General features: G+C 53.0%; 2 protein-coding genes across 3 annotated transcripts in view; one reads left to right on the top strand and one right to left on the bottom strand.

Moving 5' to 3' along the window:
- The window catches only part of SNRPD2 (small nuclear ribonucleoprotein D2 polypeptide 16.5kDa), a 15,765-nt gene extending 14,882 nt beyond the window's left edge, over nucleotides 1–883 (top strand). Inside the window, exon 3 of the mRNA XM_008578601.1 lies at nucleotides 614–883. Within this exon, the coding sequence (XP_008576823.1) occupies nucleotides 614–788 (175 nt within the window). The 3' untranslated portion in view covers nucleotides 789–883. The remainder of the gene's footprint in view (nucleotides 1–613) is intronic.
- A 3,897-nt stretch (nucleotides 884–4,780) lies between these two features.
- Nucleotides 4,781–13,762, bottom strand: part of GIPR (gastric inhibitory polypeptide receptor) — a 9,548-nt gene continuing 566 nt past the window's right edge. The window contains exons 2-14 of one of the 2 annotated variants that reach the window (XM_008578603.1): nucleotides 12,693–12,810; nucleotides 12,103–12,202; nucleotides 11,466–11,573; nucleotides 10,775–10,878; nucleotides 9,892–9,995; nucleotides 9,551–9,695; nucleotides 8,532–8,691; nucleotides 8,262–8,322; nucleotides 7,928–7,997; nucleotides 7,716–7,804; nucleotides 7,485–7,623; nucleotides 5,130–5,171; nucleotides 4,781–5,045 (exon numbers count right to left, since the gene is read on the bottom strand). In XM_008578603.1, coding sequence (XP_008576825.1) covers nucleotides 4,839–5,045; nucleotides 5,130–5,171; nucleotides 7,485–7,623; nucleotides 7,716–7,804; nucleotides 7,928–7,997; nucleotides 8,262–8,322; nucleotides 8,532–8,691; nucleotides 9,551–9,695; nucleotides 9,892–9,995; nucleotides 10,775–10,878; nucleotides 11,466–11,573; nucleotides 12,103–12,202; nucleotides 12,693–12,767 — 1,404 coding nt within the window. In that variant the 5' untranslated portion in view covers nucleotides 12,768–12,810 and the 3' untranslated portion in view covers nucleotides 4,781–4,838. The remainder of the gene's footprint in view (nucleotides 5,046–5,129; nucleotides 5,172–7,484; nucleotides 7,624–7,715; nucleotides 7,805–7,927; nucleotides 7,998–8,261; nucleotides 8,323–8,531; nucleotides 8,692–9,550; nucleotides 9,696–9,891; nucleotides 9,996–10,774; nucleotides 10,879–11,465; nucleotides 11,574–12,102; nucleotides 12,203–12,692; nucleotides 12,811–13,762) is intronic. The other variant, XM_008578604.1, reaches the window with a different exon arrangement.

The raw sequence follows: 13,762 nt of genomic DNA on the forward strand, positions 1-13,762 counted from the left end.
GTGAGGAGCCTCTGGGGCCTAGAGAGAAGCAACTCCTTTGTTGCTGCTTCCCTAAGTACTCAGAGTTAAAAGGCACAAGCAGAACCATTTGCTTGCCTTTACCCTGTGCCTGGCCCTGTTTTAAGTGCTTTACAAAAATGCTATATTAATTCATTTAATCTTCACAACAGCCCTTTGAGGAAGGTACCATGATTGTTTTATTTATTTATTTATTTAATAAAAAGATGACCAGTAAGGGGATCTTAACCTTTGACTTGGTGTTGTCAGTACCATGCTCACACAGTGAGCTAACTGGCCATCCCTATACGGGATCTGAACCCATGGCCTTGGTGTTATCAGCACCTCACTCTTCCGAGTGAGCCACAGGTCGGCCCTGATTGTCTGTTTTAGAGAGGAGGAAACCGAGGCACAAAGGGGTGAAGTCCTTTGCCCAGGCCTCAGCCTCAGGACTTGCAGAGGTGGCATTAGGAGCCAGGCCCTCCAGGCCCCAGGGCCTGCACCCTTTCCCAGGTCGTGCTGCTGGAGGGGGACAGCAATACTGGGCAGAGGAAGGGTGATCCAAAGCTCCTTCCCCCCTCACTCCTGGTGCCTCCCCACCCCCTGCCCCTACCAGGCACTGCAACATGGTGCTGGAGAATGTGAAGGAGATGTGGACTGAAGTTCCCAAGAGTGGCAAGGGCAAGAAGAAGTCCAAGCCGGTCAACAAGGACCGCTACATCTCCAAGATGTTCCTGCGTGGGGACTCAGTCATCGTGGTCCTGCGGAACCCGCTCATTGCTGGCAAGTAGGGGTTCGCTGCCTGCTGTCAGAACTCATCCCCCATCCTGCAAAGACTGCCCTTTGTGATGGGAATAATAAAGTTGTGTGTGTTTTTTTCTAGTGGTATCTGTCTGTTCCTAGGCCCTTGTCAGTGGGGTGGACTCAGGGGAGGGAGGGAGGTAGCTGGACATGGGGCTAAGCACTGGGACCAGGACCCCTGAGCAGGTGAAGAGGCCCTGTCTCTGCCCCATCCAGGCCTCACTTTCCCCATCTGTGAAGCAAATAGGTTGGATGGAAATGACCTCAGTTCTGATGCTGGAGGAAGTTTCCATTTGTTCTGTCAGCAGGCATCCCCCAACTGCCTCTTCTGTGCCCAGTCCTGTGTTGCAATACTGGAGACACAGCAAAGCTAAAGACAGCCTTCGACCTGCCCTCACAAACAGGAGGAGTAGAGACGTGTTTCAAGCAGTCAATAGCCAAATACCGACAGTGATCATGGCTAATGCCTGCTGAGCTGTTAGGGTGCCAGGCTCAGTGCTTTTCAGTTGTCCTCCCAAGAACTGAAGCAGTCACTGTTATTTATTAATTTCATTCCTAAAGAAGGAACAGAGGCACAGAGAGGTGATGTCACTTACCAGGGTCACCCAGCCAGGCAGTAATGATGCTGTGATTCAGCTGCTCCACTCCACGGCCTGTGCCTTAACCCATGAGCTCTGCTGCCCTCATGGTACAACTTAATTACCCTTGAGAGGAATTCTCTGACAAATGTGAGGAGACAGGTGGGAAAAGGAGGCCATATTTACTGTGAGAAAATTAAAGTTTAAGATCCCTGTTTTGCTCTGGTGTGTACCTGGCATGCTCTGTCTCTTGTCTGTCTTCCAGAAAGGGCCAAATACCAGCAGGTGCAGGAGTTCACAGTCCTGAGGTCAGGATTAAATGAGATGATCAGATGCATTCTGAGCTGTGGAAAGTACAGCTTGAGTACCCTGTGAGCCCATTAGTGGCAGAGCTGGGACCCTGTAGTAGGGAGAAGGCCTCACACACATAGGATGACAACTGTGAGGTTGTAAAGGTGTTAATTTACTGAGTGGTCCACATCTAACTGGAACAACTATCTGGAGTAAATACTAGAGCCATCCCATTTTACAGATGAGACAGCCAAGGCCCAGAGATTGTAAATGACTTGTCCAGTGTCACCCAGTTAGAAACTGATGAAGCTACATCCAAATCCAGAAAGCCAGGCACTCGTGAACAGTCTTGACTTTTGGGGAGCAGGATGGAGCTGCAATATCCTAATGTGTAAAGTGGGGCCGTGGTGCTGCTGCAGGAGACCACCCTGGAGTCACAGTCTGGGGTTTGAATTCCTGCCCTTTTTCTCCCTGGTTGTTGACTTGTACTTACCAGGTTTCCCTGCCTTGCAGGCTGGCATCAAAGATTCCAGTGTGGGGGCTGGTTGGTTAGAGCGCAGTTGGTTAGAGTGCAGTATCATTACACCAAGGTCAAGGGTTTGGATCCCACTATCAGCCAGCTGCCCCCCCCCAAAAAAAATATCCAAAGATTCCAATCCTGGGCATCCTGTTTGGCATCAGTCTAAATTTTCTTCCTCAACTCTTCACCCACCCTACTGCCCCAAATGGTTTCTTCAGAGTGTGAAAGCAAACAGCAGTAGTAGACTGGCCAAGCACTGACGATGCACCATGTGTTAGGCAGTGTCCCAAGAGTAACTCATTGGGATCTCAGGCAACCTTAGGATGTAGTTACCATCATTATACCCATTTTCCAGAAGTGGAAAGTGAGGTACAGAGAAATTGGGAATTTTCCGTAAGTCACAGCTAACAAGTAGCCAAACTAAGATATGGGGCTGGGAGGTTAGTTCAGTTGGTTAGAGCATGGTGCTGATAACACTAAGGTCAAGAGTTCAATCCCTGTACCAGCCAGCTGCCAAAAAAAAAAAAAAAAGCTTATGAACCAGGCTGATTCCTACTACTTTATTATTTCTACACTACCTTTCTAGAGAAGCAGCCCTCAAAAAATATGACATGCGCATATATACACACACTGAAAATTTAATTTGCATACGTTACAAATAGTCAAGTATCAGGAGATTACATGCAACATCCCCAGTTGGGGATTCTCTTAGGCAGGGGGCACAGTGGCAGCACGGGATCCATATTTTCTTGTGGCAACATATGGCTTAAGTTGAGCAAGGCTCCCTCAGGCCCCCACCCAGCCATGCAGCCCACCACAGTCATTTCCCTTTATGGCCTAGCCAAGAAGATTCTCCCTCCACAGAAAGAAAAAAAGCAACTCTTTCTCATGCTTTCTTTGCAAGGGCCGTGCCCTAGGGCCCCCACATCGCTAGAACCCACAAGGGATGCCCAGCAGGGCCACAAGCTTGAAAAGGCTCTGAGTTCAGCAATGGGCCACATCTATCCAGGGAGCCAGAGAAAATACTTGACAACCTAGGTACTGAGTCAAAGTGTGTGTATGTGTGGGGAAGGATTTAGGAGTGAGGGTATGGTGTGTGTACAGGTGGCCCAGCCACAATGAGGCTATCAGCTTCCCCCCTAATTCTCCCAGCTCCCAGGGGTTGCCCATCTCAGGAGGGTAGGACATGCATCCTCACTCCCCAGCTAGCAGTGGTCCTGGCTACTCTGGATGTAAGGATTCAGCTCTGAGGCCTGCCTTGAATTTCTTGTGCTTATAGCCACACACTGAATTCTCCTCCCTAGATCCCAGTGCCTCTCACATTTCTATCTACAGCTCCAACCTCTCCCACGAGCTCCAGACCCTCATACCCCACTCCACAGCCTGTGCCTTAACCCATAAGCTCTGCTGCCCTCATGTTACAACTCAATTACCCTTGAGAGGAATTCTCTGACAAATGTGAGGAGACAGGTGGGAAAAGGAGGCCATATTTACTGTGGGAAAATTAAGAACGATCCCTGTTTTGTTCTGGTGTGTACCTGGCATGCTCTGTTCTTGTCTGTCTTCCAGATAGGGCCAAATACCAGCAGGTGCAGGAGTCCACAGTCCTATGGGCATTACCAGGTTGACAAAGAGCATTCTAGGTTCTCCCCACCCTGAACCCAATCTCCCTCTTTCCCTCTCCACCATCCCAAACCTGGAGTCTTCCTTGACTTCTCTCTTTGCTTCACTTTCCTCATGTGATCCATTGGCGAATCCTCTCAGCTCTACCTTTTAAATAGCTCCAGGATCCAACTGCTTCACACTTCTTGTGGCTTCCATCCTGGTCTAGCTACCATCACCTCTTGCCTGCAGTCCCCTCGTCACTTGACTCCTGACTTCCACCCCTGCCCCTGATAATCAGGGCAGACAAAAGTATCTGTTCAAAACATTAGCCCATTGGGCCGGCCCGTGGCTCACTCGGGAGAGTGTGGTGCTGATAACACCAAGGCCACGGGTTCGGATCCCATATAGGGATGGCCGGTTGGCTCACTGGGTGAGCGTGGTGCTGACAACACCAAGTCAAGCGTTAAGATCCCCTTACTGGTCATCTTTAAAAAAAAAAACAAAACAAAAAAAAAAAAACATTAGCCCATGAGACACTCCTGCTAAGAATCTTCAATGCACCCAGAATAAAATCCCAAATCGTGCCCCTACCCACTTTTCTCTCCCCATCTGTTGGCTCTGACCTACTCCACTCCAGCCACCTAGCGTCCTCTCTGTTTTTCAGCCACAACCAAGCTCCTTCCTGCACCAGGGGCTTTGCATATGTTGTTCCTTGTGCCTAGAATAGTGTCCTCCAATTCTTCCCAAAGTTGTCTCCTTCACCTCTTTCAGGCGTAGCATAAGTGTCGCCTTGTCAGAGATGGCCTCCCAGACCACCCTAAGCCACCTTCTAATTTCCCTTCATAAACCATTTCACAGCATATAGACAATTTGATGTTTTGTGTTCACGGTCTGTTCTCCCCACTCAATTGTGATCTCCAGGAAGGCGAAGACCTTGTTTCTGTTTACTTCTCCCCCATTTCCCCAGCGTCCTCCACACCGGGCCTGGCACACAGTAGGCACTCAGTAAATTCGTGCTAACTGAACGGACACAGGACTCTCTCTACCTAACAGAAACTTTCCAACACCCGACTGGCCTCGTCCCCACGTCCTGGAAGGGCCTCCGAGGACAAGGCGCGGCCGGTGGGGACCTCGCTGCGGCCGGAGCCCAAGGGCAGGGCTCGGGAGGGGCGCTCCTGGAGCTGGCGCGGCTCCTCGCTGCGGCTGCGGCGCAGACTGCAGTGGTGCCAGCCACGGCGGATCTCCGATTGCACCTGCAACGGGACGGCGCTCAGAGGCGGCGCCGTTCCCCGCACGGCCGCCAGGGGGCGCAGGCGGCGGGCCGAGGCTCTCCCTACCTCCTTATTGATGAAGCAGTAGAGGACGCTGACCAGGAAGCCCTGCCAGGGGAGGCGCGACGGTTAAACCGGCTGGCGGGGAGGGTTGTAACCACCCTCTTGATGAACTCGAACCCTTGCGAGGCCCCAGAGCACCTCGGCTGCCGCCACCTTTCGGTCACTTTCTCACTGACTCCTGGCTTTCCCCCTGGCCCTCGCTGGTGTGCTGGGGCTGGGGGGAAACCAACAGGGCTGGGGTTTGAGCAGGGAAGCCTGGAGGTGGGAAGCCTGGAGGTGGGAAGCCTGGAGGTGGGAAGCCTGGAGGTGGGCTACCTGGGTGTGGAAAGAGCTTCCCCTCTTTCTACCCCACTTGGGCAAGCTGCTTAACCTCTCTGTGCCTCAGTTTCTTCATCTCGAAAATGGGGCAGTAATAGAGGGGTCTTCAAAAAGTTCATGGAAAGATTCATCTTATTATTATTATTATTATTAATTTTGTGTGTGTGTATGTGTATGGCACCTGGCCGGTACAAGGATCGAACCTTGGACCTTGGTATTATCAGCACCACGCTCTAACCAACTGAGCTAACCGTCCAGCCCCGTCTTATCTTTTAATTTTATCTTTCCACGAACTTTTTGAAGTACCCTCATACAGTGGTGGTTGTGAGTATTGAGGTATTATTCATATGCAAGAAGCTGTAGTGCCTGGCACATAGCATTAACCTTTTTATTAATCTTATTATATTATATATTATTCATTATAATCAGCTGTTTTATATACATAAAAATCTATACATGTTCTATATCTAAATTTAAATATATAATATTTTCTATTTTGTAAATAATAAATTAATTGATAAATTTAAAAACTCAATTATTTATATGCGCCATTACTATAATATTAGTTATCTTATTACTGCTTCCTATAATCCTGTTAAAATCTAACTCAGATCACATCCCTTTGCTCAGAGCTCTTCCGTGGCTCCTGCTTCAAGCAGAGGAAAAGCCAAAGTCCTCGTCGGGCCCCCAAAGCCCCTCAACCTCTCTGTCCTCATCTCCCCTCACTCCCATACCGCAGGCACCCTGGCCTTCCTCTATCACGCCAGCTACTCTCCCACCTCAGGGATCTCGCACTTGGTGTTTCTCTTCCTGGAACATTTCCCCCAAATATCTATCTGGCTTTTTCTCTCACCTTCTTCAGATTTCTGCTCCAATGTCTCCTTCTCAGGGAGGCCTTCCCTGATCCCCTGTCTAAAATAACAACCCCGGATCATATCACTGCACCAGCTAACCAACAAAAAAATAAATAATCAAAACTAAAAAACAACAACCCTATCCTTCCTTGGACACTCCTCATCTCTCTTTTCTTGCTCCCTTCCTCCCCCCCCCCCCCCCCCCCCCCCCCCCCCCCCCCCCCCCCCCCCCCCCCCCCCCCCCCCCCCCCCCCCCCCCCCCCCCCCCCCCCCCTATGTCATGTGTTTAGTGTCTGTCTCTCCCACTAGAGGATAGGGGCCATTTGGTTATTGGTCGTATCCTCACAATAAGTCTGGAAATGTGTTTAGTACATACAAAGTACTTCAAAAAGTTCGTTGAAAATTTTAAATTAAAAGATTATATGAGGCCGGCCCGTGGCTCACTCGGGAGAGTGCGGTGCTGATAACACCAAGGCCACGGGTTCGGATCCCATATAGGGATGGCCGGTTAGCTCACTGGCTGAGCGTCGTGGTGCTGACCACATCAAGCCAAGGGTTGAGATCCCCTTACCCGTCATCTTAAAAAAAAAAAAAAATCATATGAATCTTTCCATGAACTTTTTCAAGTACCCTAGTATAAATGCTCAATTTCCCCTCCCAAATTTAATGAATAAAATAACCTTGTGAGGTGAGACTGGTATTGTACCCACTTTAGAGATGAGAAAACCAATGCCCAACTAGCCGAAGTGGGGTGAAAACTACAGTAAGGCAAGCAAGTACAGGGTTGGCCTTAAATTTTTGAATAAGCACCTCCTTAAATTCTGTACCTTATGCACCTCTTTCCCTAGCCTCCTGACCCAGAGGTGAGGGCCACACAGCTGGAAAGCAGCTGGCTGGGAAGTCATGGAACCCAAATTTGGCCCCAGCTCTGTCCAGCCTCAAAGCTCTTGCTGTTCACCAGGAGGCAGTACTGCTGGGGCTACCCAGCCTCCTGTGTCAGTCCGTGCTACTTTCCCCAGCCCAGCACAGCCCTAGCTTAAGACTTTGTGTTGAAGAATGAACAAACAAAATCCTATCTTTACAACTTATTCAGTGGCTGCCCCACAGGATGACTGCAGCCCTTGTGCCCCTCTGGGGAGGAAGGCCCAAGGTGGCAGGGTGTAGCTCTTGCACCGCGCCTGAGCACCTGGAAGGAGCTTAGGAAGATCTCAAAGGTGAGTTTGGCAAAGCGCAGGGCACCTCGGGCCTGTTCCTCCGTCACCGGAGCAAACACCACCTCATGGACGCCCAGCAGGGGCACCAGCGTCAGCGTGGAACGAGCCAGCCTGGGGATAGAGGGCAGCAGTGGTCCCGCAGCCCCGGGTCCCCCATCTCGCACGCGGACCCCTTCCCCTTGATCCCTGCCGCCCACCCTCACCTCAGCCGGTAGTCCCGACAGCGCATCTGCCGCGTCCTCAGCTTGGACACGAGGATGCCAAGAATGCGGATAAAGATGAGGAAATTAATCTGCGAGGTGAGATAGAGGCTGAGCCAGCCGCGATCCCATTCTGGGGGGCAGGAGGTGGAGTCCCACTTCCCAGACTGGGAAATCCCCCGAGGACTGCCTGGAGGAGGCGGGGCCGGCCCTACCAAGATGGTCGTGAGGATGGGGGTGCGTATGATCCACCAAATGGCCTTGACATCGTTTCGCTCCCAGCATCTAGGGGAGGTGGGGTAGAGCTAAGAGACAGAAAACCCTCAGACTCACCGGATCGCACACATTTATTGGCCAGGCCCCGCCCACTTCCTTTAAGGCCCCACCCACATTCCCCTTCCCAGTAGTCCTCGAACTCAACTTTGCCAAGCTCCAGATTCATTTAGACCCTCCCACATTTCTCCCAATCCCCGAATTGCCATTAGACCCCGCCCATGTCCCTCAAAGCTCCGCCCCCTCCCAGACCCCGCCCCAGACACTGCTACTCACTGCGTGTTCTCGTACAGGTACCTGACGATCACCCAGGGAATGACGAAAAGCGCGGGGGCCCCTGTGCAGACCCCGACCCCCGCCCCCCCACCCCGCCGCAGCTGTCAGCGCGCTCACAGGCCCTGCCAGGCCCAAGACCCGCGGAACTCCTCTGCCGGGGTGGGGAGACAGAAGCCTAGAGAGGGGAGGAGACCCCCTGAGGTAGACCAGCTGGGCAGTTGGGGGAGCCAAGAAGCGCTGGGCTGGGTGGGGCACGGGGTCGAGGCTCACCCCAGCCGAGGAGCAGATAGCAGCGGAAGTGGCCCTCCTCGGAGCCTCCCACGAGCACCAGGAGACTGTGTAGGTAGACGCCTTCCACCAGCAGCCACGTGTAGTTGGCACCCACGCAGTACTGGGTCACGATCTGGGCTGTGCGGCAGGCGGCTGGGGCCTAGGGAGCGGCCAGACGGGGGAGAGGGCAGTCAGAGCCGCCAGGTTGTCCCCAAGGCTTCCTCCACCCGGTCACCTTTCCACCCCCATCTCTTGCCATCAAACGGTTTCCCACTCTATCCCCAGTGGATGGTATCTGTGGTTGTTTTCTCTCACCCTATTCTCTTTCCCTATGTGGACTCTCCCACTCTGACTCCCTTAACCATTGGTATCGTCCATCTTGCCACCAGAGTTCCCCCAGACCCTCCAAATATGGCCTCTGCTACCCTAGCTACTTCTAAGAACAACTCTCTTGCCAGCATGTGGACTCTACCACCCCAAGTCTTCTTAATTGGCACTTGGTAGCTTGCTACCAGGTAGTTTTCCCCACCTCTGCTCCCAGCCTCTAGTCTCTTCCACCCTGCTCCCAGTAACAAATTGGTTCCTATCAAATCTGCACCCCCCCGCCCCCGCCACCAATTAGTTTCTTCCACCCTGTCACTGCTCACCTCCAACGGGTGATTCTCTCATTTGTGGAAAAGTCCGATGATGGGTGAGATAATTAGGAAGAGTGAATGAAAAATTCCAATAATAAAGGGGGTGATGGGGTGGGAGAGTTCAATTATGGGGCCCCTCTCCAAGCTGGCCGCCCCCAACTATGGCTGAGGCAGCTGTGGTGGAAGGGTGGGGGGCAGGGTGGAAGTAGGAGGGTTTGCTGAGCAGTGGCTGCCCTAGAGCTGCGTTGGGCAGAGGCCGTCAGTATCACCAGGAGGGGTTAAGAGAGATAAACCGTTGTAGAGTAAGAGGTAGTAAATAGGAACTTCCTGGTCCCATCAGAAGAGGCAGATTCCTATTTGGAGGAACAGAAGGATGATGCACACCTGGTTCCACAGGGTAGGGGCCTGGTCCCCAGGGTAGGGGTCAGGTGGAGGTAACAGACGGTCTCGGGTGAGGATGGCCGCCGCCCGCAACACAAAAGACGTGAACAGGTTGATGTGGATGTAATTTCGAGTGCAATGCAGCCGCCTGAGGGATTTGGGAGGCAGTCTGGGGACTCCTGGAGAGCTGTCCCCAGTGACATAGAACCCTTTTCACCAACCCTCAGCCCTTCCCATAGAACCACCAGTGGGTGCTTGGAGCTGGTGGAGCCTAACCATCCCATCTTACTGGGCAAACTGAGGCCCATGTCTCTGCTACCACCACTCAGAGCTGGAAGTCCCACCTGAAAAAACTCAAGATGAGCAGAGCTAGCAGCAGCGTGGCAAGGGACAGGGAGTAGCCAATGGTGTACATGACCTGCAGCCGCTCCAAGATCAGCCTTTGGTCCTGGTGGGAGTAAGGAGGGCATGGGAACAAGACTCAACTCTTCCTGCAGGCTAGAGAGGGGCTGGAAGGATATCTGCTCTTTGTTCCTGCCCAGCACCCCAATTTTCTCTTGGGGAACCACATACCTTTGCTTGAGTGGGGCTGACTCCATCCTTCAGCTCCAGGCATATGACCAGCCAATCAGAGTATTCTATCTAACACTTGCCCCCCCCAATACTCACACAGTGATTAGTTCAGGGATGGCATATGACCCAAACCAGGCCAACGACAGTCAGTCCTGGGACATTATGTTGGAGTTATTGAAAACAAAGTTCAGTGTTCCCACAGTGTTGCCTGGTTGGTAAAATGTGAGTGTGATGCTAATGGGGATCACCTTTTCCACCCCACAAAAAAGATGAAACCAGGGCAGAGAAAAACAGAGGTGCAATATGGTGGGGGACAGAGAGATTCTCAGCCACATCATTTGAGCACCTAGATCTCACTGTGCCTGAAGCTGTTGCCTTGTACTTTTCTGTCACAGAAGCCAATCCATTTCTCTTTCTTTCTCCTTTAAACAAGTCTTTTTTGCGGGGAGTCGGGGAGGTGCAGGAATCCAAACCCTTGACCTTGATGTTAGAACACTGCGCTCTAATCCACTGAGCTAACCAGCCAGCCCTCTTGAGTTGGGTTTCTATCACTTGCAACCCAGAATCCTGAACAGTACAAGGGGTTTCAGGCTCGGCCTGAAGCTGCCTCCTTTTCTCTGGACATCCTAACCTGAATCCCTCATCTCTTCTTACCTGAAAGACGCCATTCTTCTCTGGATTCTCACACTGGGTATGATCTCTCCAAGGTCCCCACTGGCCATCACTGCCACACTGGCGAAGAACGAAGCCTGCAGCCACTGTGGGGTAACAAGGGAGGGCATCAGGAGCACAGAGAAAGAGAGATGGAGACAGACAGACAAACTGTGAGACAAAGGCAGAGAACCCAAGAGATGACGGCGATGCCCATAAACACTTCTATAGCATTTTACATGTACTAGTTCATTTAACTTTCATAACAAGCCTATGAAATTGGTATGATCATCAACCTCATTAACAGATGAAGAAATGGAGACATAAAGAAGTTAAGTTCTCTGGCCAGCCAAAAAAAAAAAAGTTAAATAAACTGTCTGAGGCCACACAGCTAGTTAGACCAAGAAGACCAAGATACCCAGAGACGAACAGACTCAGGAAAAGGAGAAAGAAAAAAAGAGAAAAAAAACCCAAAAAACAAAAACAGTCCTCAGAGAGATAGAGACAGAGAAGCAGCACAATGTGACAAATACAAGATTGAACAGACAGAAAACACCCAGCCTGACAGAAAGGAGCAGGGGACAGAGAGGAGCAGGAGAGGGGTGTAGGTGACCTGCGGCGGAGTGGTATCTGGGGACAAGGGTTGGGAGCTGTTTGTGTCTGGAGAGGGTCCGGGGATTAGGGGGCACCTCACCGTGGTGGTGCCAGGGCAGATACCAGGGGCAGGACGCACGGGCAGTGGTGTTGGGTGCAGCATAGTCCCAGCAGACGTACATATCGAAGGACCCGTTACAGGCGAGGCCTGGGGGTGGGCCACATGCGGAGTGGACCTGCTGCGCCGGGGGCTGCGTGCTTCTCCGCCTCGCGCACGCAAGCCCCGCTCTAGCCCCTCCCACCCGGGGCAGGTCTCGTCCTCGGCCACGAGCTCCTCCCACCAGCCCTCAAGGCCCCGCCCATCCTCCGAGCCCCACTCTCAGCTCCTCCCACCAAGCAAGTCCCAGCCCCATATTCTTCCCACCCAGCAAGGCCCTTCCCAGGCTCCACTTCAAACTCCGCCCCCTTCAAGATCCACTTCACGGCAGGCGCCGCCCAAGACCCCTCTCCTTTCAAGCTTCTTCCCCGGCCTCTGCCACCATCGTAGTCCCTCCCCAGTCCCCACCGCACTCAGGCCTAGGCCCCTCCCACCGAGGCCACGCCCCACCCCGGGCTCTCCGACCCAGCCCACAGCAACACCAGACTTCTCCTCTTTCAGTCCCCACTCCAGGACTGCCCCCAGCCCACCCCTTTCAGCCCCCACTCCTCCCACCTGCCCCCAGCCAGCCTGGTCTCACCTGAGGGGTGCTCAGCAGCCTCCAAAGTCTCCTGGCATTCCCTGCGGTACCGTCCCCAGCGCTGGTACAGCTCCCCCGCCGTCTGCCTCTCAGAGCCTGTCTACGAAAAGGGAGAAGGGAGGACACCCCGGACCGACCTCCGCTCCCAGACAGCGCGATTCGTGTGGGGTAGGAACACCCTAGAGAGACTCGGATGGGCTGTCCCGATTTTTTTTTTTTTTTTTTAAAGATGACCGGTAAGGGGATCTTAACCCTTGACTCGGTGTTGTCAGCACCACGCTCAGCCAGTGAGCCACGGGCCGGCCCTGGGCTGTCCCGTTTTGCTCGGGAGTCTTGGGTGGCTTGGAAACGTCTGCGAAGTCTTGCGGGAGGGTACCTAGGAAGTTGCTATGGTGACTGAAAACCTTCAAGAAAATTGAGGAGGGGGTGGCTGGAACTCATCAGGAGGATCCGTGGGCTAAAGGGGGCTGGAAACAACCATCAAAACCTAAATCTGGGGCAGTCTTAAAACTCTGCAGTGGGAGAAGACTTAAAACCGTCTCCAGCCCTCCCTCCAAGCCTTGAACTCTTGTGGCTCCTCGGGTGCTCACCTCTGCCCTCCGGAGCAGCAGACCCCACAGCGAGAGCAGCAGCAGCAGTAGCCGCAGGGGCGGAGAGTTCGGCATCCTGAGAGCAGCGGAAGGTATGATTGCTCAGGGGCAGTCGGGCCTGGAGGGTCCCAGGGCAGAGTCAGCACCTCTGCCCTCCGTCCTCGGACTCCCACCCCAGCGCCATCCAGCCTCGGGGATTCAAACACGAGGACTCGGAGGCAGCGCCCGTGATGCACGATGATTTGGGGAGGGGGAGAGGCGTGGAGAATGGGCGGGGCCTCCGGTGGTGGGCAGGGCTGAGATCCCATAAGTGATGCCCAGGCGGTCCCCAGCTGTTGCTGAGGCAGCTGTGGTGGAAGGGCGGGGTCGGGGTGGGAGAGGAGGTGTTTGCTGAGCGGGGTGTTGTCCTAGAGCTGAGCAGAAACGTCAGTGTCACCAGGCGTCTAGACCTAGGAACTCCGGAGGACCTAGGAACCGCTTTGGAGAGGAGGGAGTAGAAACCGCCATCCAAGACTGGAGAGGAGCTTGAAACGCCCTTCCGAATTCTAACTCTCTGAGCCAAAGGGTTTTCAAATCGCGAATAGGAAACCCGACGTTATAAAACTTTCTCCGTTCTGGGTACATAAAGCCCAGAGTCAAGGGGACAACTCTCCCAGCATCCAAACACTTAGGGACTAGAGACGTGTCAGACTCTGGGCTTAGGTCTGCAGAGGCCCAGATGCCTGGAAATTCTTCGATCTAACCCCCAACACCCACCTACGCCCCCACCCCCGCGGCACGGTGCAGGGAAAGGGGGAAGCAGGGAGGATCTCAGATGGAGCCCCAGAAAGACAGACACAGAGTCAGAGACACATGAGAACTATAGAGACGGAGAGACACAGAAGCTGAGACAGAATGAAACACACAGTGAGAGATCACAGACCAAAGGACAGAGAAAGACAAACAGAAATGTGAGCTGGGAGACAAAGAGGAGATGGAGACAGAGAGAGAGACACAGAGAATGGGAAAGAGAGAGCTAGAAGTGCAGAAACAAAGCATTCCAGAGGCTGAACAGAGATTGAGAGACATAG

The sequence above is a fragment of the Galeopterus variegatus genome, unplaced genomic scaffold, assembly GCF_000696425.1.
Source record: "Galeopterus variegatus unplaced genomic scaffold, G_variegatus-3.0.2 Scaffold1725, whole genome shotgun sequence".
In the NCBI taxonomy this organism is placed as follows: domain Eukaryota; kingdom Metazoa; phylum Chordata; class Mammalia; order Dermoptera; family Cynocephalidae; genus Galeopterus; species Galeopterus variegatus.